This window comes from Phragmites australis, chromosome 17 (assembly GCF_958298935.1).
Source record: "Phragmites australis chromosome 17, lpPhrAust1.1, whole genome shotgun sequence".
NCBI lineage: Eukaryota > Viridiplantae > Streptophyta > Magnoliopsida > Poales > Poaceae > Phragmites > Phragmites australis.
This window is the reverse complement of record NC_084937.1, coordinates 14615529-14640843: the sequence shown is the minus strand read 5'-3', so window position 1 is coordinate 14640843 and position 25315 is coordinate 14615529. Positions and strand designations below refer to the sequence as shown.

Below are 25315 nucleotides of genomic sequence, written 5' to 3'. Positions count from 1 at the left end.
TAGTACAGTCTTTCTTTGACGATTTTTTCAAAGATGCTGCGAAATTGAGCTGAAGTCCAGTGTGAGCAAGAATTTAAGATCAAGTGTAACCGAGTTATGAGAAGGCCAGTGTGAGCAATCGAGCTGAAGTCTCTCTATGTAATCATGAAAAGGCCACTGCAGATCGCGGCAAATGTGAAGCTAGAACCACCGAGGACAGGGCATCATGATAGCTTTTGTTTTTAATAAAGAAAGTACAATTTTCGGTCTTTATATACGTTAAAAATGTACATAACTATTTTATAAATATAAGTATCTATGTTAAGTATGTGACTCAAATCCGAGTGAATATGTCCTACCATAATGACATCACGACTCAGAGAGCCCTCGAACTAGTTGCATAATTTACAACCTTGTACACATCTAATGTTACACCTGTACAACATCTGGAGTGCTGTGCTTCGGAGCAATTCCAAGAGAAATTTATAAATGACTAGCCAATTGGCATTGCCATGTACCTGCAGAACAGTGTTTCATGTGCCGTTTTCTTTTGTAAAGGGGCCTTGTCCGTTAGGGTGGGAACAGTTGCATTATATGCCTCATTAGCTCCCCTTTTGTTCATTAGTTAGCCCCCTTTACCTTTCCACAGGCAAATCAAATTTATAAACCATCATTATACGATGTGCGCCTAGGTCCAATTGTTCTTTTTGTTTCCTCTTCTTGTATGAAAAGAATTACCTTTCTAGCCATATATTATACGCTCGCTCCATGATGGAGCAAAGTATCAGATAATTTCTTTTTCGAGGGGGAAAAAGTGCTATCGTTTCCTCTTCTTGTATGAAAAGAATTACCTTTTGTCGGTCTAAAGAATAGTAAGGTTCTCTCGCGGATGGATCCACTTTGGTAAGATATCAGCAGGTGTTGCATGTCACGTTTGTCCGGAACCGTGGCCACCCCACGCAGCCAGCCAGCGATCGTGTGACCAGCCAGCGACCATGTAACCAGGCTCTCCGACCAAACTCCGCGACCAGCCCCTAGGTCACAGGAGCAAACCCCGTGACCAGTCTCCTCTGGTCACAGGGCAGGTAGTGTCCAAACAGTATAAATCACAACAAATACCTTTTCACTTGAATATTTCCCTTCCCTAGTCCTCTTTCGGGTCGTCCAAAGCATGGTTGGCAAAGAGCTATCGTGTCCCGTCCCGTAGCATTAAAAGCTACGGGACGGCCTGACGGTCGTGGCAGGAGGTCTTTTGCAAGTGCGCAAGCAGCGCGTGGGGACAAGACAAGGTAGTCCAGGTGACCAGATGACGCAGGTGGTGGAGCGATGGGACAGGCTCTGTAGCGTCGTGGAGCAATTGGATACGTCTGCTCTTAGTAATGATGGGCCCAGATGGGAAGCTCTAGCTAGGCCTGAGTGTATATCTTGACTCACATGTAAATCATATCTCCCTCTGATATATAAAGGAAGGAGTACCAGGCTTGTAAAGGGATAGAGAAAAAAAGAGGCCTAGAGGCGACAGAGGCCGAGAAGAATGTTTAGCAAGAACATCATCTGTACCTCACTTAGACCGCAAGAAAAGAATACACAGAATGTAGGGCTATTACCCTGAGGGGGGCTTGAACCTGGATAAACCCCGGTGTTCTTGAGTCACACACACAGCCAGATCCAACATACGTATCCCGAACAAAGATCACGCACCCACTGTCCAACATACCCCGAAATCACTGTCAGGGATTTACCCTCGACATTTGGCGTGCCAGGTAGGGGAGCGCGTTTCTGGGTTCGGGATTCAAGTTGTTGTAAGGTGTTCTTCATTGGGTACGACCCAGAAAAAACCGATATGTCCCAAACTCAGGACATTGGATCAGGATCTGAAGGCTCCGGGAGGCTGCTAAGGCATCCATGCTCCTGGCGCCAAGGAGAGCTCACGGACCGCAAGCTCTGGGGAACGGGTTTCTTCGGTGGTAGCCCCACCAGGAGGATCGCTCACTGCGCAAGGACTACCACCCTCAGCCCCGTGACGTGAACCAAAACTATCGAGCAAGTATGATTCGATCTGACAAAAGAATATCAGGGAACTAATCATGTGTGTCGTTTCTCCGAGTAGGCTCAACCCCAGGACGAATAGAAGGGTCTACACCTTGAACTTTGGGCACGAGTAACGACCACTCCCCACAGGAAGGGGGAATCCTTGTTCTACCTTACAAGATTTCAAAGGGTCATGGGCGTAGTACTGGTCGCTAAGTGGAGCATGCTTCCCCCTGACCAGGAAGGAGCAAGCACAGGACCATGCATCGTCAAGTACATGGTTCAATTCCATTTTTTCCAGTTGTTAAATGTGAAGCGGAGTATGAGGGCCTCTTAACCAGAACACGAGCATCACCCACGCGGGGAGAAACACCTACTAGCGATGAGGGACTTGCTACTGGGTGAAACCCCGTCGCCAAGGGGTCTTCAGTGCTCGGATCGAACGATGACGACAAACCTCTCCGAAGTGAGAAAGCTAGAGCAAGGCTCTATCGGCTGGGAAGTTACACACGTCCCTCGCAAGGATTTCTTCCCGGGCCGATGGGCTGGCCCGTCTAGCCTCTTCGTGTGAACCTGTTCCGGTTGGAGTCTTTGAGAAAAAGACTCACATGGCCACCCACTGCGGTCTCAGGCCAAAGCGGAAGGGATGCTCCGATTAGAAATGGAACACCAGAGGCAACACCTTTGGAGGCAATGCCTCCCTCAGTGCCGTTGACCTCGGGTGGCCATTATGTGGACGCCCTGCTCAATTCGGGTACGACATGGATGGATCAGATCTCGGACTACCTTCAGAATCAAGCAACCCCTGACGACGATGTGTCAGCAGAAAAGGTCACGCGGGCTAACCGCGAGAATCCTCCTTGGTAGAGGGACGTCTCTACCACAAAGGGAGCAACGACCCTTTACTGAAGTACATCGCTCAGGATGGGGGGAGCACAGCGCTCCCTAACACCCTCAGAGGCAGACGTGGAGGCCGGACCTCCCACCGCCCTCCAAGATGCTCGCGAGCAGGTGAAAAGGTGCGAGTCATGCTAGCACCACGATAGGAATACCAACCTACCAGCCCGGGCACTGCAAACCATACCACTCTCTCGGCTTGTCGCTGTCTGGGGGATGAACGTCGTGGGACCATTCTCTAAAGTTCCAAGCAGCCATAAATTCCTAACCTCAGGCTCGGTCGTAAGCACCACACGTGAAACTGGTCGCAGATCACTAACGACCTCCAATTTCCCGACCTCACACAGTCGGGTTGACCGGGGTGGTCGGCTACCAATCATACAGCTCGCGGTACACCAGCTCTGCGTATGAAGTTGCTCGGAGACAAGCCTATTCAACTATTTTGCAGGACCTTCCGGATGAGCATGGACATGACTTGTAAGTTTTTCCAAATTAAAGTAATCAAACCCTTTATGTTGCAGGACTCCATGGACAAATGCAGTTTTCCACCAAATCCGAGATTTGTTAGCCCGCTCGCTCATGTTGATAGGACGAGATCCGAAGCTAACCCGCTCGCACGATGACAGGGTAAAGGCGCCCGAGGGTTAACGACAACATTGCCACAAGTCCTAAATCGGGTCGAGCGCTGGTCACCACCGAAAGGCTCGTTGTGCTAAGGGTCTTCCTGAGCATCAGGAATGTTGCTCGCGAGCAGCTTAATGCAATCCTCCCTAAGCGATACAGGCACTCCAAAGACTATTCATCATCCAAACACGGAGAAGACCCACATAAGGGCCAAATGCCCATTATTACAAAGCTCAAGGGCTGGTTCTAGATAAACCTACGATATTCCTTCTAGGACCCAAAAATACCGCTGAGGGGGTCGAACCGGATGGTCCACAGACAGGAATGAACGGCATACAAAAATGAATCAGCACGGGCACCGAGTTCCTCCGCAGTCATCTGAGTACCTTCAAAACCAGCGCCGACTGCCGGCAAGCGGTCCAGATCGGGGAAGTGGTCGTTGATGCAGGCGAGGGCCAGGCAGGCGCCAGAGACTCTGACCTCAAAAAGATGGTCTCCGACAGTCTCGCGAATCCTCTGCTGTAAGGGATGGAGAAAAAGAGAGGCCTAGAGGCGAAAGAGCCCTACAGGCGACAGAGGCCGAGAAGAAGGTTTAGCAAGAACATCATCTGTACCTCACTTAGACCACAAGAAAGAATACACAGGATGTAGGACTATTATCCTGAGGAGGGCTGAATCTGGATAAACCCCGGTGTTCTTGAGTCACATACACAGTCAGATCCAACATACGCATCCCGAATAAAGATCACACACCCACTGTCTAACATACCCCGGAATCACTGTCAGGAATTTACCCTCGACACTTTCTAGCTATATATTATACGCTCCATGATGGAGCAAAGTATCAGATAATTTCTTTTTTGAAGGGGGAAAAGTAGTATCAGAGTGAGCAACACAAGTCACCCAGATTTATGCACTCTTTGGTTCGAACTGGGTGTATTTGTTCATCGTTAACCAAAAAGATACATATCTTACCTCTTAGGTACTATTTGTTCACTGATCTGGATTAAGCATTAGAATTGAGTGTATTTGTTCACTGATCTGGCACGGCTGGCGACAACTCACCACTTAGTCCAGCATGATAACTAGCTAGATCGAGATGAGTCTAAGTGTGTAAATCAATGAGGTGGAGGCATAGAGAAAACAGAAGGTGATTATGATGTAGTGTGGAGATGTGAGGTATAAGATCACTGGATTGAGTAGAAAGTGATGAGTTGTCATGCAGGCCAGTTATCATGTCATGTACTCCTGTGAGAAGAGAGGGACGGCAAACAAACAAGGGCAAATTTCCTTCTGGATCTCTACTCAAAGATGGCTTATTAGGGGAGAGAGAGAGTAAAACCAGTGACTTCTGCAATTTTTTTCCAAACAAAGGAACACAAATCTGTAGCTACAGTCTTCTTCGAACTTATTTGTACCTCAAATCTGTAGCTCCATGCTGAGGTAATCAATGGCGGGGCGCGGTGGCTGACGTCATCAGCTCGGTAACCATCCAAATAAGCATATGCAAATGCTTAAAACTTGTGTGCAGTCTATCAGTTTCTCTGAATCCGTATATGCTCGTCTTTTTCCCTCAGTGTACAGTTCTTTGGATGCGACTTGTGAGTGAGAGACATGGAGTGTTTACAGAGTGGCAAAACCATATGCGCTGTCGGAACAATGCTGGCTATCACCATCTGAAGTCAAACGTAACCATCTGAAATTAAAATTGCTCAAAGGCGCAACAGAGTCGGATATCTTATTTCTCCATTTCTATGTTAAGAGTTTGGCCTTCTAGAAGTTATATAAATGGAATACATATTTGTCTAATATTTTTTCTCAATGTTCCGTATCTATTTGTGTTTTCAAAGAAACCAATATCAATTTCATGCATGTACAAAGAAATTGCCGCATCGATGAATCTGAGATTTAAACAGAACGTGAATTACTCGAGGGATTCCTAAGTAGCGGGCGGGCTTGGCTTCCCAAAATCACTGGGACCCAACTTTGAACTTGCTAGGCAAATAACTTTTTTCATTACAAGGTGATCCATACGTGTATACATCATTACACATGCATACCACACTCATACCCATAACTACCGCCTGTCACACGCCTGTACATAATACTACTAAAAACACTCGTATGTGCGTACATCATAGGCACCAAGATTTGAATCATGTTAGGTAGAATCGTACCAACACGTCCTTATCACCACACCAAGGGGTGGTTTTTCTAGGCCATTAACTTTTAACTCAACAGGACTTCAAACAGATAAATTAATTTGAATTAGAGCTTTGAACTTAAAATAAACTGTAATTTTCAACACTTAAATATCACCTTTTACCCTTGAAATTTCAACTTTCAACTAGAATCAGTGGGGAATTTGAACACCCAAACATCATCTTCGAACTTGAAAATTCACCTTTGAACAACTGTGAACACAAGCAAAGGGGGACTTCAAACATGTAACCATGATCTTTGGTCAAAATTTCAACTTTTAAATACAAATTAACCTCTTTTTTTGCGCCTTTTTTGCATTTACGGTTTAAGGAAAGGGGAGATTCAGTCCATATTATCCGTAGTACGATTACTTCTCATTGCTCGTTCTATACGAGGGGTGTGTGATCTCAACTTGCCTAGCAAATTATATCCTTCTAAAACTAGAGCCAACCCTGTGTATCGTTCAATACGAGGGGCGTTCAGCTTTCCCAGCCGCATGAGGGGCGTGGAGACGGGCGAGCGCGACTACACGAGGGCACGAGAGCATTGTGGCTGCGTACGATACGAGGAAGTGCGATTCGAAGGTTTGGAAGTTACGTGAGGGTGAGATCAAATCACATGAGCATTGATTAAGGGTTGGATATCTCTACGAGATTACGTGACAGAGGATTAAGGGTCGGATGTTTTTTTTAAAAAAAAAAATCTAGGCTGTTTTTCCCTTTTTCTAGCAACCGTAGTGTGAGGATCATTTACTTTTATTAATAAATAGAAGATTTGCTTGATAAACAATGTACTAGTTTGATCATTATTAATTTAAACTTATCATGCTTCGTAAATTTGACAATTAGTTAATTACACTATAGTAGTAGGATTAAACAAAAGTGTAATTGAATGTAATGTAAACAAGCATGCCCAAATTTACAAAACTTTTTTTTGCAAGGAAAACCATACAAAAGTCATTTCAGTACTTCAGGATTTATCTTCTGATTAGGGTACAACCTTGTCAAACAAGAAAGATACTGGATCGCGATCCAAACCACCTTAGACATATTTGCGAGAATTCACGCTTAAATCGCAACAAAGCAAAAGAAGAAAAGCTCCAAGCCTCCAATGTTTCTTGTCAAACAAGAAACATTGGAGGATTTTTATCCCACAGGGGGTGAAATCACCGATATGCTTCTGTGGTAACCTTTGTAAGCTTCGCGAGTCCAAGGCTATCTCCTACACCGCTGCCTTCGAAGGTGATCCTGCGATCTTCTTTAATACCAATGTTATAGCAAATCTAGAACTTGGCTTTTGTGCAAATTTTGTCCTGTACAGGGCTTCTGGATCAAGTGCAGCAGCTAAGAAGGCAAAAAGGTTTGCAATATTAAAAAACAAGAATTTATCCTACACATTCATTAGTCCTCAGTTATTACTTGCAAGCATGAGAGTTTCATTGACAAGATATTTAAGTCTCCTGTTGATTACTTCTGTCAACCTCTCTAGGAGATTTGGTTTATGACCTAATTTAGCACGTATTTCATAAGATTTGGTTTATGACCTAATTTAGCACGTATTTCATCTAATGCATTTAGCATCTTCGGAAGGAATCCAGATATAGTTCCATTCTTTTTCTGATCAGTGAAGCAAAGTACTAAAAATATTGGTGTGATAGCCTTCAACACCAACTCCATGTCATTCCACCACCGTCTATTTGTCAAACAATCATATGTGAAAGATAAATCCTTGAACTTGTCCTGTTTATCCCAAAAAACTCTACAAGAATATGAAAATTGTGCCAAACCCAGTGGTATTCCACTAAATCAACTCTCCACCTATCTTCTCTCTCATCGTAGCATGAAGCCTGAAAATATAGGAAACAAATAATTGCATATGTACAAGTGTATTAAACATCAAACACTCAATTGTACAAGTATTAACTATTATGGTTATAGAAGAATCTGCATATTTTCTTTACACTGTTCACTACTGCCACAACCTCATCAAAACATCCTATGTCCTTCAGCATCAAATTGATAGTGTGAGCTGCACATGGCTGCCAAGTAATATGTGAATACTCAACAATGAATTGTTGTCATGCTTTCTTATAGTTGGAACCATTATCTGTCACAATTTGAACATCAAATTTTCCCCCAATCTCCTCAACAACCACCTGTTTAATGCAATTATAAATAAATTCTGCATTTTGGATATAACCAGTTGCATTCACTGACTTATGAAACAGCATGCGTCCATTGCAAAAGATCATGAAGTTAATGATTGACATCATGGTAGGACCTATCCATGAATCACACATTATGGTAATTCTATATTGCCCCTAATATCCCTTGAAATCAGCCATGTAAGCCTCCAACTCATCATAATTCATATCCAAACAATGGATCATCTATGTCTTTTCCTGACGGGATATGCACTCCCTCTCCAAGCTGTTGAGCCAATTTAATGGCTGCTATGAAGTAAGGGCAGTTCACTTTTCTTCCAGGAATATCATTAGCATGAAACCACTTTGCCAAAGCTTTTCCAAGTTTATCCTTGCTATCCCCCCTAAGCAAATATCGACCCGAAGCTGTGAGGACATTCTACTACGACCCAAATCGATATCAAATGGAGCTTTTGAAACACTTGGACTTCGATAGAACCTATCAAGTGTAGTTTGATTAGAGCAACTTGCATTCACACTACCACTGCCACTTGCTCTACTAAATTGTGAAGTGTTGCGACCTTGCATGCTAAGATTCCTTAATGACCCTCTCATTGCCATCTGTATATGCTCCTCTTCGTCAAGACGAATATCAGTTGTCCTCCTACCCATCCCATAATCATTCTCCATAAGTGTCTTTTCAATAAAGAGTCGATGATCCTTGGTTTCCTTCCTCTTTTGTTTCCTTAGTGCCACTTGAGTCAACATTATCTCCTGAATATTTTTTGGCACATTTCTGCAGGGCACTACATCCCCTTGTAATCTAGCCAGATGGAACCTTAAACGGGTCGAACCTCCGCCCTTGTTGGTAACAGGGTAATAACCGCACTTGAAGCCAGCACCCCACTTCTCACCATGACACCATGGATTCTCAATGGGTCCTAATATTTGCATCTGTCTCCCTGCAACAAAAGAAATAGAAAACATGTAACAACCAAGTACAACAAAGCAATTCACATTAAATTACTTAACCTCATTCAAAATTTACAAGAACTAAATTGCCACATTATTCACCTGATTTAGTGACCACTGTTGTGCCTGGGTTGCCACCATCAATAGACAAACCGCTGGCACCAATGACATCCTTCCCCTTGCTCCTGCCATGGTAGTCCCCCGCACCCTCCATCTATTGAGGTCGTGTGTGTATATATATATATATAAGATGCTCAATGGAAATTCTAGGTATCAGCCAAATTAAGATCCTTCAATTATCTTCTAGGGAGGGAGGATTTGCATAGTTAAAGCATGCATTAATATAACTGGAAAGTAAAGTGAACTTCAATGGGAAGTAACAGACAAAGGTTGATATATATTTGAATGACAACAGAATAACAATTGGTTTCAGTTTCTCTCAGCAACCTACCAACTAAATACTACACTAACAGTATCAGGTTTGGAAAACATAACAGAAGTTATACCGGTTTCATAATTCAACAATGCATGCTAATAAGATACAAGTGCTTTACTGTGCAAGTCAGCAGCACAAAACATCGCAATAGGTAGATGGAAAGGTTATAGAGGAAGGAAGGTATTAACGAGTGAGCTCAAAACATCAAGGCACTGAATAATAAACTAACAATAGAAGAGAATCATTAGCTCATAATTTTATTTTTAGCCTTTGAAATGTCCTTGTTATTAGTTATAGTTAGGAATGCAATGTCCATAGCATTATGAAAGGGAGGTGTGTCAAAATTGTAGAAAGACATGTATTTGGAACAAAATCCGAATGCTAAGATGATACGTTATTCAGAAACAGACTCCTTAAGGAACAAAGCGAGTAATGAAAAAGCAGCTGAGAACAGTAGAAAGGGATATTTGTCTCTCTGAAGGTAATGCTGCATCCACCCCAATTTCCACATATCTAAAAATGTTAATTGTGCAATGCAATCTTCAGTCTTTAACTCCTTTTTGTATTTTTTAAATGAGTCTTTAACTCCTTGTTTATTTTCGAAACGAATGTTCAGTCTTTAACTCTTTATAATACAACAGAAAACAACTTGGAACAAAAACTGTACCGTTATGCTGGCATGCATAGACTTGATCACCTGAAAAACACACAAAAAGGGGAATAATGTATAAGAATCACACTAGTTGAAAATAAAGTTATAGGATTCGCACGCATTCATCTCCAGATACAAAACTTAACTTTGCACGACATTAAAATTGGTTGGTATTACAAGGATTGACAAATTTACATGTTATTGTGAATCCTAAATCAGAGTAGATTAGGAGACTCACGTGGGTGAGCATTCGGTACAAACGCTCCCTCTCGGCATCCGTGAACAACGGGAAAGCCCGGTTGACGTCCTGAAATGCTGCAAGAACACGAGTCAATTCATTTCAGCAGCACGAACCACTGAAAAATCAAATCCCTAGCCAGGATCCATGCTCTTCCAGTTGGGAGCGAGGTAGCAACCTGCGGGTTGCGGGCGCGTAGGCCTGTTGGAGCTTGGAGGTGCAGCGAGGAGCAGTGCGTGGAGCCGCGGCATGCGGAGGCCACCCGGAGGCGAAGGCACGGAGCAGGATGTGGAGCCGCGCAGAGGCTTGCTGGAGCCTGGAGCTGCGGTGCGCGGAGGCCTCCTGGAGGCGAAGGCACAGAGCAGGGCGCGGAGCCACGGAGGAGGCAGAGGCACACGGGTGGCCGGGTGTGCGAAAGCTCCATGCTGGGTTGTTGGGAACGAGATGAACGATTGGGCACTGGACAGAGCATCTAACCTAATTTTTTTAGGTTGGGCCGCGCGCGGGATCTGGTTGGACCGACCGGCGGCAAAATGAATATTTGACCAGAATTTTTTGTCCAGTTAGTTTTTTTTTATAGGGGACCGGCTGTAAATCCGGTAAGCCGGGATTATCGACGGTTTACCGGGATTATCGACGGTTTACCGGCAGTAAGTTTTTCCCTGGCTACCACCAGAAGCAACCATCGCGAAAGGGCTCAGAGTCCATCTCGAATTCCTTGTGCCCTACCTGCTAAGCATGCAGTCATAAAATACGAGGTAAAATAATCCTGCGAGTTTTCTTGTCCAAGCCGAGTCCAAACAATTGCTGCACAAGTTCCAAGGAATTTATGTCTATTGCTGTAGCCAATATCATTTTTCTAATTGCTGGGCTTTGCCTTCATCCTGTTGTTTAATTTAGGCTCGAGCCAGGAGATTAATTACTGCCGAGAGCAAATTTGTGTCATATAGCCCAGGGAAATTTTTGTGCAGCAGAGTCCTTGCTGTTAGCTCCTGTGCGCCACCATATAAATCAACCAGCCGCGCAGGCATGATTGCCTCTGTCTTCAGTCTGCAACCTTAGCTGTTTGGGCGTGCCGAGAACTGTAAGTTCCTTGCTGTGCTTAAAAAGAAGAGTCCAATAATATCCATGAAGAAGGGTGAGCGAGCCACTGGAGATGCAGCAGCCGCCCAATGGAGACTAACAAGTTGAGCAGCCCAATAATATCTATGAAGAAGAGTCTTTCGCAGATGATGATGATGTGCGTGAAGAAGAACACGATGTTTTTACTAGGAAAGATGCACGTCCACAACAACACTTGAACAACAACTGTCAAGATTAAAGCGAGCTATGCAAGGTGATGATGATGTGCATGGAGGTAATAATGCTAATTGCAATGGTCGAGATGATCCCTACTCTAAAGTTAAATTTACAATACCCCTTTCGATAGTTCATATGATGCTGACGCTTAGATTGAGAGATGATATGGTTCCTGAAATTCATAGAGTTAGATAAGCAATAAGTGAATTCATGAATTTTGCTATCATTTAGTGGAATGGACTAATTAATTCTGGCTTAGAACCTCATACATAGGCTAGATTAAAGCGAGCTATGCAAGGTAGATTTATTCCTTTGTCTTACACGTTTTAATCAGGGTAGCAAATCTGTCCAGTACTTTCGAGAACTTCAAATTGCCATGCTTCATTGTGATTTACAAGAAAATGATGATGAGAAAATGGTTCATTCTTATGCGTGGGGTTACGACGTGAAATTCAGGACAACCGATTATAGAGAATATAATACTACCAATAGATTGTTCTATCTTGCTATGTTGGCAGTAAAAGAATTGCAGGGACGAGAACAAGGGACAAAAAACAATTTTGGGAATACCTCTACATTGAGATCGACGCTGAAGCAAGCCAAATCAACCCCATATATTGCTACTCAGTCTGCTGCCCCCTCTGATACTAGGGCGCGTTCAGCAGCACCGCCACCACTGTCATGTGCACCAGAGGTGAGCAAATCTACTAATGTGCAGGCACTAGCGAAGAGCTCTCCATTGGCTGTTTCCATGGGTGGTACGACAAGCGTTGTGTGCCGCCGTTGCAAGGGAATGGGCCACACCATGAGAGATTGTCCAAGCCAGCGAGCTTACATAGCAACGGATAATGGTGGGTACGTTAGTTCTAGTGATGTTGAGGATGAATATGTACTTGCAGCTAACCTTGCAGAAAATGATGATCATGAGACGGATAGAGATGGTGAGGAGATTTTAGGCGCCACTGCCACGAAGAATTATTGAATCATCATTGTGCAACGAGTTTTGAGCGTTTTAATGGAGAAAGTGGAGAAGTTACAATACCATAATTTGTTTCAGATGTTCTCATCGCCAACGACTGCCCTATTCATGTTATAATTGATGACATGAGTTGCAACAACTTAGTGAGTACAACTATGGTCAAGAAGGGCTTGACCACACATGCGCATTCTCACTCATACTACATTCAGTGGTTCAACAACAATGATAAAGTGAATGTAACACAATCTACGAGAGTGCATTTTCCATTAGTTCCTACCATGATTATGCTGATTTCGATATAGTCCCTATGCAGGCTTCCTCACTTTTGTTAGTCCGTCCTTGGAAATTTGATACACACCATGGTAGAAGTAATACATACACTCTCAAGCACAAAGAAAAGAAAAATCATTTTTCTTCCTTTGACACCTGTTGAAATTGTGCAATGTGATAAAAGAAATAGCTAAAAATGAGAAGAAATAGCATGCTTTGGAATTTGAAAATCAGCAAGTTGCTAAAACTATTTTCCCACCGAATTTGAAAATCAGCAAGTTGCTAAAACTATTTTCCCACCTAAGAAAGAGAAGATTACACCTACTTCTAGGTCCAAAGGAATTAAACTGAAATGTGGTGTTATATTTGCTATGAAATCTGACCTTACTGAACTAAATGATAATGATGTGCTATGTTATGCTTTGATATGCAAGGAGACTTTATTTTCCATTGATGATATGCCGAATTCCTTGTCTCTTGCTATCACTAACCTTTTTGCAGGAGAATAAGGATGTGCTTTTAGCTGAGATACCCTTGGGGCTACTACCTACGAGAGGGATAGAGCACCAAATTGATTTGATCCTGGGAGCAATTTTGCCAAACCGTATTGCATATAGGACCAATCCGGAGGAGACTAACGAAATTCAGCGATAAGTCCAAGACCTTTTTGACCGAGGGCATGTACCAGAAAGCTTTAGTCCTTGTGATGTTCTTGTTCTTTTGGTTCCTACGAAAGACGATAGTTGGTGCATGTGTGTTGATTGTCAAGCCATTAATAATATCACAATAAGGTATTATCATCCTATTCCTAAGTTAAATGACATGCTTGATGAGTTGGATGGTTCTATTCTTTTTACAAAGATTGACTTGCGTAGTGGTTATCACCAGATTAAAATGAAATTGGGCGATGAATGGAAAACTACTTTTAAAACTAAATTTGGTTTATATGAGTGGTTAGTGATGTCTTTTGGTTTTACTAATGCACGTAGCACTTTCGTGCATTTGATGAATGAGGTTTTACGTGCATTCATTGGTAAATTTGTGGTGATTTATTTTGATGATATATTGATCTATAGCAAGTCACATGAAGAACACATTAATTATCTATGTGTTGTTTTTAATGCTTTGAGAGTTGCACGTTTATTTGGTAACTTTGAGAAGTGCACCTTTTGCACAGATCGAGTTACTTTTCTATGTTGTTACTCCATTGAGAATTGAAGTGGATGAAGCTAAAATTCAAGCCATCAAGAGCTGGCTGAGCCCCTGAAACTATCACATAGGTAAGATACTTTCATGGTCTTGTAGAGTCCTATAGTCATTTTGTGAGAGATTTCAGCACCATTGCTGCCCCGCTGAATGAGTAGACAAAGAAGGGTGTTCCTTTCGAATAGGGAACAACATAAGAACAAGCTTTTAACATGCTAAAAGAGAAACTTACACATGCACCTCTACTCCAACTTTCGAATTTTGGTAAGACTTTTGAGTTAGAATACGATGCTAGCGGACTTAGGATAGGAGGAGTGCTGCTACATGAAGCTAAACCCGTTGCTTATTTTAGTGAGAAATTGAATGGGCCTACATTGAATTATTCGACTTATGATAGGGAGTTATACGTTTAGTGTGAGTATTAGAAACATGGCATTTGTTATTCATTTTGATCATGAATCTTTGAAACATATTAGAAGTTAAGCTAAACTGAACAAATGACATGCTAAATGGGTTTAGTTCATAGAGTCATTTCCATATATAATTAAGTACAAAAAAGGTAAGGACAATGTCATTGTAGATACATTATCTAGACGCTATACTATGCTGTCCCAACTTGATCATAAATTTTTTGGTTTAGAGACAATAAAAGGGTTATATGCCACTGATTTGAACTTTAAAGATGTTCTTGCAAATTGTAGAGAAGGAAAAACTTAGAATAAATACGTGCTGAATGATGGATTGCTGTATCATGATAACAAGCTATGTATTTTGACTAGCTCCATTCGCCTTTTGTTTTTGTAGGAAGCGCACAAAGTTGGCTTGATGGGTAATTTTGGTGTGAAGAAAATTGAGGATGCATTGGCTGCTAACTTCTTTTGGCCAAAGATGAGACGCTACATTGAGCGCAACATAACACGCTGCACTATTAAAATAAAACTAAGTCTCACTTAAATCCACATAGTCTTTATATGTCTTTTCATATTTCTAGTGCACTTTAGGAGGATATTTGTTGGAGGAAGAGTTCTTCTTGCCCCAGCAAATACGGCGAGAGTTTCTTCTAAGGAGGAGACTCAAGCTTGGAGACGAAGTTTGAAAGGAAGGAACACCACGAGTATATTGATGATAGAAAAAATGGATCGATCTGGGGGGAGAATCACGGGTTTGCTGTGATGCGTGTTCTGTGTCTGTCACCACCATTTTTCGTTCGCCTGTCTCTCCTGCTCTTCCCAGACAATCATGGCCCCCTATTTATAGGGTCATGCATAGCTTGACGTACAAGTTATCATAATGTACAAATCTGGGACCCGACTGAATTACTGAGCCTTATCCCGGATAACTACTTTCTATCCTATCGGGGAGATAAATATCCACCGTGGTAACTCTCGTGGTGCCTGCCCCCTAGAGTGCGGCGAGCCAGTCGCCAATTGTAGCCCGGTGCTGCACTGTCGGGGGTGTAAGGATAGCCTCCATTACACCAGGGTGTCAGAGTGGCACTCATTAGCCTAGGCCTTTAATGCCGGTTACTTCTTGGCAGGCAAAGCACGACCGGTGCTCCCCTTTCGATAGATCTTCCCAGGGACTGCTGACTCACCCTGATGCCTTCGGGAAGGTGGCCCGATCATCCCGAGGCGGGGGCCTCGGGAGGCATGGATCCGAGAGGTGAACGCTTCGGGAAGCAGGACTTCGAAAGACCGGGGCTTCGGGAGGCTGAGGCTACAGAGGACCGAAGCTTCGAGAGGCTGGGCCTTCGGGAGGCCGAGCTGGTTAAGCCAAGGAAAGGCTTCGCAGGTAGGAAGAGGTACCGTGAAGGGACTTGATGACTTCGGAGGTCGAGCCTTTAGCTGAGGATCCAGAGATCAAGGCTCCGGAGGACTTTGATAGTAATCTTCAACCATTATCCTCAGGCTGGCTTATTTTCCCCCAACAGTACCCCCTCATTCTCGGGTCCCGACGTTTCGGAGGAGGGAGAGGATGCAGAGGAAAAATCAACACCAGCCTGGTGTCGTATCAAGGATGCCAGATGGTGATTCTCCGTCCTTCGAAGTCGCTAGAGTAGAGGTTTCATGTAGGTTTGGAGAATCCTGTACGCTCGCCTAGCGGGACGAGACGTGCCACTGCCGCGTTCTGACTGGATAATGCGAGGGGTCGCTAGGGTCTTGTGCCCATGATCCTTTCAAGAGTCGAAAGAGGTTTGGGTCATTAATGTAACGGGACGTCCGCGTGAGAAAACGAGGCATTTCATCATGGAATGCTGCCACATGTTGGAGGGAAACCGGATAGGGCCACGATCCCCCTCTCCTAGGAGTCTTAATGGCAGGACACTACGACGTTCATCCAGCTTCATCTTCCAAACCTACGTGGCTACGTGGCTCGGGTATAAAGCCGGGGTTACCCGGTTGGAGCCTCGACGGCCCATGAGCAAGCAGTTATCCTTGACCAGAGTATGGCATCGTCTTCCTCCTCATCCTCCTTGGAGACATCGATGATCTCGACAGCTCTTTCGGGAGCCAGGCTGTTTCGGTCGTCGGTAGAGGTGTTAGAGGCGAAACAGCTTCCTCCCTTGCAGGGAGGCGATTGTCCGCTGCTCCAGCCCAACCTTTGGCCGGGAAGGGCGTGCCTGTCGAGACCATTGATATCTTTGATGACAACGAGGAGATCGACTGGTATCTCCTGTTAAGGGAGAGTGAGTCGGCGTCAATGGGGCCGGCAGTGAAGCAGGACGAGGCCGGGAAGGCAAGGGAGAGGGCTTCGCCGGTGACCTCCTCGGACTCCTCATTGTCCTCTGGCAGCTCAGGAGCCAGCTACTGTATCAACTTCTGCAACGGCAGGCCACAGATGAGGCGCATATGCCGTCTCATGCGTGGCCCCTGCCGGGACCCGTAGGAGGTGAAGGCGATCACCAGGGTGGCATACTTGGTGGCGCCGTGATATACCCATATCACGGCTGAGCTTAGTTACCTTGTACTCTTTCTCCCTTGTTTTGCTCTGTAGGGATCTATCTTCTTTGTGGTAATTTCCGTACGGTTGTTTTAGTTTGCATTCTATGGATGTACTAGTTGTTTAATAACATAATGTGGGTCTTCAGGAACGGTCGTGTCTCCCTCCGTATCGCAATGCGAGTGGACCTTTCGAAGGGGTGGCCGCATGCGTGAGTGCTTTCATGCCTCCAAACCGTACTTCTTCGTCCCTTTCGAAGGTGATGGCAAGTTTTTCTGATGACTGGTGGATACTTAGGCTAACTGAGGAGAACTGGGTGGAGTAGTGGCGATCTCGTCATCTCTGGTTACTGTGTACTCCTTCCTAATTTGTTCCAGATTTCTAACTCAGTGAAGTCCCTCTGGAACCTATGGAGATGAGCTCCGGAGGTCGTCCTTGACCCTTCGGGTTCCTTATCAACTACTCGGGTTGAAGGAGACGATGTGTCAGAGACGCAGTCGAAGGCTTAGGCAAGAGAGGTGGTCTGCGACCCCCTCGACCCTTAGCCGCTACCCGGCTCTGGAGGTATTCCATCCAGAGCCTGGCGACGGCGCGTCGGAGGCGAAGCTGAAGGCTGGGCGGAAGAGAGTGTCCGCGACCCCCTCAGTCCTTAGCCACTGCCTGGCTCCGGAGGTATTCCTTCTGGAGCCTGGTGATGGCGTGTTGGAGGTGAAGCCGAAGGCCGGGCGGAAGAGAGGGTACGCAACCCCCTCGGCCCTTAGCCACTGCCCGGCTCCGGAGGTATTCCATCCGGAGCCTGGTGACAGTGCGTCAGAGGCGAAGCCGAAGGCCGGGAGGAAGAGATGGTCCGCGACCCCCTCAGCCCTTAGCTGCTGCCTGGCTCCGGAGGTATAACGTCTGGAGCCTGGCGACGACGCGTCAGAGGCGAAGACGAAGGCTGGGCAGAAGAGAGGGTCCGCGACCCCCTCGGCCCTTAGCCGCTGCTCGGCTCTGGAGGTATTCCGTCCGGAGCCTCGCAACGGCGTGTCAGAGGCGAAGCCGAAGGCCGGGCGTAAGATAGGGTCCGCGACCCTCTCGACCGTTAGCCGCTACCCAGCTCTGGAGGTATTCCGTCCGGAGCCTGGCGACGGCATGTTGGAGGCGAAGCCAGAGGCTGGGCGGAAGAGAGGGTCCGCGACCCCCTCAGCCCTTAGCCGCTGCCTGGCTCCAGAGGTTTTCCGTCCGGAGCCTGGCGACAGCGCGTCGGAGGCAAAGCCGAAGGCTGGGCGGAAGAGAGGGTCCGCGACCCCCTCAGCCCTTAGCCACTGCCCGGCTCCGGAGGTATTCCGTGTTTGAATCCCCACGGACGGCACGCTGTTGGAGCAAGAGTTCGTCTTGCCCCAACAAATACGGCGAGAGTTTCTTCTAAGGAGGAGATTCAAGCTTGGAGACGAAGTTTGAGAGGAAGGAACACCACGAGTATATTGATGATAGGAAAAATGGATCGATCTGGGGGAGAATCATAGGTTTGTTGTGATGCGTGTTCTGTGTCCGTCGCCACCGGCTTTCGTTCACCTGTCTCTCCTCCTCTTTCCAGATGACCATGGACCCCTATTTATAGGGTTATACGTAGCTTGGCGTACAAGTTATCATAATGTACAAATATCTGGGACCCGACCGAATTACTAGGTCTTATCCCGGATAACTACTTTCTATCCTATCGGGGAGATAAATATCCATTGTGGTAACTATCGTGGTGCCTGCCCCCTGGAGTGCGGCGAGCCGCTCGCCAATTGCGGCTCGGTGCCACACTATCGGGGGTGTCAGGATAGCCTCCATTATACCAGGGTGTTAGAGTGGCACCCATCAGCCTAGGCCTTTAATGCCGGTCACTTCTTGGTAGGCACAGCACAACCGGCGCTCCCCTTTTGGTAGATCTTCCCAGGGACTACTGACTCACCCTGCTGCCTTCGGGAAGGTGGCCCGATTATCCTGAGGTGGGGGCCTCGGAAGGCATGGATCCGGGAGGTGAACACTTCGAGAAGCAAGACTCTGGAAGACTGGGGCTTCGGGAGGCTGAGGGTTCGGGGGACCGGCGCTTCGGGAGGCTAAGCCTTCTGTAGGGCGAGCCGATTAAGCCAAGGGAAGGCTTCGCAGGTACGAAGAGGTACCGTGAAGGGACCTGATGACTTCGGAGGTCGAGCCTTTAGCTGAGGATCCGGAGATCAAGGCTCCGAGGGGACCTGGATAGTAATCTTCAACCATTATCCTCAGGCTGGCTTATTTTCCCCAACAATATTTCTATGAACTTTATTTTAGGATTGCCTAGGATAAAGAGAGAGGGATAATATTTTTATAGTGGTTGATTGTTTTTCAGAAATAGCTTATGATGCTACAAACATATCTGATTTATTTTTCAGTAAAATCATACCTAGTTACAAGAGTGATGATGCTACAAACATAGCTGATTTGTTTTTCAGTGAAATCATATGCTTGCATGGAGTGCCCAATATTATTGTTTTGGATCGCGATGTAAAGTTTTTGAGTCACTTTTGTAGGCCGCTTTGGTAAAAATTAAGGACGAGCTGTTATTTTCTACTACATGTCACCCATAAACTGATGGACAAACCGAGATTGTTAACTGCACATTATTCACCATGTTGCGAGCTTTTTAATGAAAAATTTGAAGATGTGGGAAGAGTATTTACCTCATATATAGTTCGCTTACAACAGATCAGTTCACTCCACCTCCAAGGTAAGTCCTTATCAGGTAGTATATGGTTTTAATCCACGTGCTCCTATTGAGTTGCTACCTATTCTTACCTCCAAAAAATTGAATTTTAATGCTAAGACATGTGCTGAATTGATTCTAAAATATCACGCTTATGGAAGCCAGGGTGGAAAACACTTAACTTTTGAATCTAGTGATCTTGTTTAGTTACATTTGCGTAAAGATCAATTCCTCGATTTGAGAAAACTAAATTGATGCCTCAAGCTGATTTTCCTTTTAAAGCAATTGAGAAGATTAATGTGCATATAAACTTGAGTTACCTATAGATTTTGGAGTTAGCCTCATATTTAATGTTTCAGATTTAAAGCCACACACGGGAGAAAAAGATGAGCATGAGTCAAGGACGACTTCAGTTCAATAGGAGAAGGATGATAAGAACATCACTCCTTCAGATGCAAGCACGAGTATTCCTTTGCTACCAGTTGTAGCGACCAATTACACGAGCACATGCTCGACAACTTAATTTTCAGCTGAGCTTGTTCCTATGTAGTGTATAATAACTTTTGTTTGGATGCATTGCTACCTAATGAGCTTTATGATATATTATTACTTAGAAATATGGGAGAGGACAGCAGCAGCACACCCGGTACTTTGCTACTGCCGAACTACATCCTGATGTGCACTGCACCGATTCCATCTTTTTCACAAGTCCTAACACCTGCAGAACATACACCAGCAAGAAACAGCTGTTACCACCGCACGTCCAAGCCACCGGGAATCAACCTAGAGCCACGGGATTGACCACAATTCTCTCAAGCTGTGACCTTCCTTTTTTGGTGCCTCCTGTTCACGTGCAACATACCAAGTCACTGTTTTGTTTTATACAAGTCAATCTACATGCCATCTTATTTAATGAAGGCTGGGGCTCACTTTATTTCCAACCGCAAGGGATCAGATTTGGGAGATATCTTTCTTCCCGTAGCAGTCTACCTGATTTCCAGCGCTAAGGATATGATCTGTTCGGCCTCCTTTTTTTTTTTCTGTTTTTTAAGAGTACAACGAGAACGTACACTACATATGTACCTTACACTCATACCACATGCACACCCATATGTGTATGTCCATACACACGCTGAGATGAGAATGGGAGGCATCATGCCTCCAATGTACGAAAACGCGCAGTATCACTGATCGCGTATGCGTGTGTACCATAACCTAACTCGAGCTAATTCCAGACGCTACAACTACTTGGAAAAACCCTGTGAGCACCCGCGTCAAGCTTCGCTTGAACGCGGGTGAGCTCAGGCACACTCCGACGCCTTTGCCATCCAAGCTAGCGTATATCTCGGTCTCTTGGCCTCCCTCTTTTACATGTGAACATAATAGAAGCACATGTGTTGTGCACCTTGTAGGGCCACCTTGGTCGTGTAACATTGGGTGGACATGGACCCAAGGCCTACATTCCCCATAGGACCTGCGCACCCCTTCCCTCCTATCTATTTAGTTAGCCGACCCCTCTATTTTTTTCCGGTTTTGCTTAGATTACATATACAAATATTGTTTGTGAGATTTTCGTTTTTTACCTGACTGACTAGGCTGCTACAATGGTTTGTGAAACCCCAACTTCGAGTGTTTAATCCAATTCGTAATTTTTAGACTGCTTCTTCTACGTTCTTGGTTGTGTTCTCGGTGCATTTGCAGGGCTTTAGTCTTATTGGCGAGGTCAATCGCATTCGTACATGATTGATAATCAATAGAGCTACGGTGTAATAATTGTGAGAGGATCAATCTATTCTGATCGGAGCTTTGAATCCTCAACATCTAATTCTCCACCATCGACATATCACTATCCTATGAAAAATTAGGCCAATTTCCTCATTACGCGACCCTCCTAGGAGACCTATCCTGATCTCCTGCTTCCTGCTTGGTTACGATGCTCATTGATCTCGTAACATAGATCTAAATCATGGCGGTTGCTGGGAAATGTCACACGGTCTAGTCACCAATCACAGGTGTGAACTCTTCCATAGGTAAGTCTAGTCTGGCTACAGACATGTTAGTAAAACTAATGTAAATCTCAATCCGTAGCTCCGATCGGCTTAAAACGTTAAAAGCAGATAGTAGACATAATTGTGCAACTAACTCAATGAGGTCACGTCAATCCGATGTCTAGATCAAAAATTATAAACCTTGAAGTAGACTGCGTGTGACCTCTCGAATTTTAGCATTTAGAAAATAGCCAAAATTCACTCATTTTTAAATTTTTTTCTAATTATTTAAAACAGCATAAAATCAAAGAAATATATATTTGAATATATATACTTATATGTATACACTCAAATATATTATTTTAACTAAGCATTTCAAAGAGTACTAAATTAATTTTTAATTTAATTCCTGCAATAATTCAAATTATATGCATTTTGATTTATTTGCTTTTATGGTTTTTTGAGTGGAGATTTGAATTTGAAGGTCTCTCAAATTCAAATCTATTCCTTAGATTCAATTCAGCTAAAATCACTACCGGAGACAGCTTCTTTGCCGAGTGCCCAGGCACTCGGCAAAGGATGATATACACTCGGCAAAGGCTTTACCGAGTGCTACACTCGGCAAAGGGCGCTCGGTAAAAAAATTGTCGGCAAAGACCTCTTTGCCGAGTGCACTTTATCGGGCACTCGGCAAAGGCTTTGCCGAGTGCTAAGCTGACACTCGGCAAAGGCCTCCGCTTTGCCGAGCGCCAGTGAATAAAACACTCGGCAAAGGTGGCGTCTGTGCCGAGTGCCACCTGGAGGACACTCGGCAAACAGGCCATCTTTGCCGAGTGCCTGGGCCGTGGCTCTCGGCAAAGCATGTTGTCACTTTGCCGAGTGTCATGGCCATTGCACTCGGCAAAGTGACTGAAAACAGCCTTTTTTATTTGTTTTTGACATCCCATCCAAACAAACAGATATATATATATAACAAACATCACCAACATCACATATATATCATCAATAGCACATATATATCACCAACAACACATATATATCACAAACATCACATGTCTCACAATATATCACAAATAAGTTCACAAGTAATCCAAGTGCTCCATCATCTACAACCATAATTGCAAATAGAAGTACCATTAACAACCACAAGTATCATCACCAAGATGGTCAATGAAACTGATTTGGTGAAGGATTCGCTGAAGCATGAGGATCGTTCGATGCCGCCGATTGATTCTGCACAAAGGAGAAGAGATTGCATGTGTGAGACAAGATAAATATATACCATACATGAATAAAACTTTCATACTCCACTAGGTTTGACCGTAAGCATGAACATACAAACTAAAACATTTATACTCACAGGAGTAGAATAGTGAGGAGGTGGAGGTGGAGCGAATAGCGAAGGTGGCTGAGCTACACCCGTAGCGGCGCCAATACTTTGCATGTACTGAAGAATCTCCACCATCCTCCGCTTCTCGGCCTCCCGCTCGGCCTCCACCCTCTCCATCGTCGCCTGCATTTGCTCCCGTATCCTCCTCTCTTGTTCCAGCTGGGCCTACAATATATTCACCCTAATGTTACAATAATGCAAAGGAAAGGTATGAAAAAACCAATGAACGACGAATAAACCAGGAATAACCTCGAGTGCCTCCACCCGGTGGTGTGAAGTGTCCTTCCGAGGTCGTATGGCCGGGCTCGTGCTCGTGCTGCTTGCTCGAATCTGGGAGAGACTGGGAGTAACGGCCGAGTTGATTGCGCCGTCGCCAATCCAGTATCGCCCATGCTTCTTGCCTCCTCCCACCCTCATGACGACTTCTCCATCAAGGTCCTCGGTGCTCGGATCGTACTCTGGCCCATGGACCTCCCTTGCCATCGATGTGTACTCACTAAGGCGGTTGTGGACGGTTGCATTGCTGTACGCCTCGGGCCCATCCTCCGGGTTGTAGTCGACGTCGGACGTCGCCTTGCCCTTGTGGGCCATAGCAAATGCCTTGAAGATGGAGCAAGGCTGGCCACCATGTGACGTCGACTGCGAGAAAAACAGCAAGATGATTAGAAATCATGCAGAATTGAGCGTTAGAATAAATAAATGAATTCGCGTACCCATGTTTGTGCGTATCCGCTGAGGTTGCGGCTGCCTTGATGGTGTGCTACACCTGGCATCATCAAACGCCGCTCCCGGCACAAGTTGTGCGTCTCCTCCCACTCGCGTGAGCACCACTTGTCCACCATCTGTTCCCAGCACTGGGGATGCTCGGCGCACTAATAAGGAATCATCTACAGGCCATCAAGTACATGACATATCAGAAGATGAAATTAAGCCTACTTAATCTCAAAAGGAATCAGTATTAATGTTCTGTATTTACCTGCAGGTACTGGTCCCGGGTCAGCGTCATGGTTCTTGCGTCCCTTTTGGTGACCTTCGTTCCAACGACGGTCCCGTGGTAAGTTACGACGGCCTGGATGCGCGCCTCGTAATGCATGTCCACGATGAGTTTTTTGCAGCATTTGGTAGCCACCGCATCCGCCCTGGCCTCATGTCCGTCCTGGCATCTAAAGAAATCCTGCATACAAACACGATGTATCCATTCATTATTTCAAGAATGTCCAATAAATACGATGTATTGAGCAATGTAGTGCGAGGAAGACTTACCCACAGCTCTTGCTTCACCCGCTCCGCCTTGTTGTTGAATACCCTGCGGGCCCGATCTGCAGCATCGGGGGCAGCGGCGTAGTGGTCAAACGAGTAGGCCGGCCCCGTCACTCCGGCGTACTCAACCAGGCCAGGGAAGTGCTCCTTGCACAGAAGACCGAGGATGCCATTGACTTGGCGTGTGTGAGCACCTCCACTCGCCACAATCGTCCAGTTCCTGCCCAAGTGATTAACAATCGTCCAATTTCTATTTTGATATTCAACATATCATATAAAGTAGTGATAACATCTAAAGTTACTTACTTTTCCCCCTCGGGTCGAATCAGCGGGCGTCTCTCACGAGGTATCGGTCGCTGAGGGAGGCTCGCGGGACCTCGCAAGTAGACGCTGGACGAACTAGAGGAAGCGGAACCCCCTGCTGTCGCCTCCTCCAGCGCGTCCTCCTGCGCCTCCTCCTGCGCGTCCTCCTGCGCCTCCTCCTGCGCGTCCTCCTGCGCCTCCTCGGCGTCCTCCTGGGGCACCTGCTCCTCCTCCTCCTCCTCACGCGACGGGGCGGCAGGCGACGACTCCCTCCTGCGGCTGCTCCTCCTTGTCCTTCGGTACAAGGACGTTTGCTTCCTCATCCCACCGCCCACCATCTTTGTTCAATCACCTGGAATTAAAAAGAGTAAACCAATAAGCACAGATAAACAAGAAGTACTTAGAAAGAGATGCAAAATAAACAAAACGTAATTACAAAATAACATAGTATTACATGTATTAGAAATAATCTTCATGATCGGGATTAGCTGGATCATAAGTCTCATCATCACTATCAATCATGTCGAAATAATCAACACTATCCGAATGAGCAATGTTGCCATTGTCATTGTCTAAATGTAATCACTCAAGCATTTGTAAGTCCTTCACATTTTGCACCTCATCTCCAACGTCCTCTTCAATAACCGTTTCATTGTCTACTTCCATTCCGATCGCTTCGGTTAAGTCTATCTCAAACCTCCCTTCTAGTCCCTCTTCTTGAAAGAACTCTCCGTCATATGTGTTTGGGTCTAAGTTGTAATCTTCATCGTTTGGGACAGGCACTTTACCGTGTGGC

General features: G+C 45.3%; 2 protein-coding genes across 2 annotated transcripts; both read right to left on the bottom strand.

The window, feature by feature from the left end:
- Nucleotides 1-6954: 6954 nt before the first annotated feature.
- LOC133896899 (uncharacterized) lies at nt 6955-7447 on the bottom strand. The gene is made up of 3 exons (XM_062337536.1): nt 7277-7447; nt 7152-7238; nt 6955-7076 (listed from the first exon to the last, which is right to left on the bottom strand). The coding sequence occupies exons 1-3, from the start codon at nt 7407-7409 to the stop codon at nt 6955-6957; spliced, it is 342 nt and encodes a 113-aa protein (XP_062193520.1). The 5' UTR covers nt 7410-7447.
- A 16445-nt stretch (nt 7448-23892) lies between these two features.
- LOC133897710 (uncharacterized) lies at nt 23893-24844 on the bottom strand. Its single transcript, XM_062338517.1, has 3 exons — nt 24523-24844; nt 24220-24436; nt 23893-24130 (listed from the first exon to the last, which is right to left on the bottom strand). Exons 1-3 carry the CDS (start codon nt 24840-24842, stop codon nt 23915-23917), a joined length of 753 nt encoding a protein of 250 aa, XP_062194501.1. The 5' UTR covers nt 24843-24844; the 3' UTR covers nt 23893-23914.
- Nucleotides 24845-25315: the final 471 nt, after the last annotated feature.

What these genes read in the sequence shown, in the direction of transcription:
- LOC133897710 (XM_062338517.1), bottom strand. Translation starts at nt 24,842, where the DNA reads ATGAGGAAGCAAACGTCCTTGTACCGAAGGACAAGGAGGAGCAGCCGC. An exon ending in ATTCGACCCGAGGGGGAAAA is followed by an intron (nt 24,437 to 24,522) that starts GTAAGTAACTTT and finishes TCACTTGGGCAG; the next exon opens with GAACTGGACGATTGTGGCGA. An exon ending in GGGTGAAGCAAGAGCTGTGG is followed by an intron (nt 24,131 to 24,219) that starts GTAAGTCTTCCT and finishes GTTTGTATGCAG; the next exon opens with GATTTCTTTAGATGCCAGGA.
- LOC133896899 (XM_062337536.1), bottom strand. Translation starts at nt 7,409, where the DNA reads ATGGAGTTGGTGTTGAAGGCTATCACACCAATATTTTTAGTACTTTGC. An exon ending in TGAAATACGTGCTAAATTAG is followed by an intron (nt 7,239 to 7,276) that starts GTCATAAACCAA and finishes GTGCTAAATTAG; the next exon opens with GTCATAAACCAAATCTCCTA. An exon ending in TGAAACTCTCATGCTTGCAA is followed by an intron (nt 7,077 to 7,151) that starts GTAATAACTGAG and finishes TTGCCTTCTTAG; the next exon opens with CTGCTGCACTTGATCCAGAA.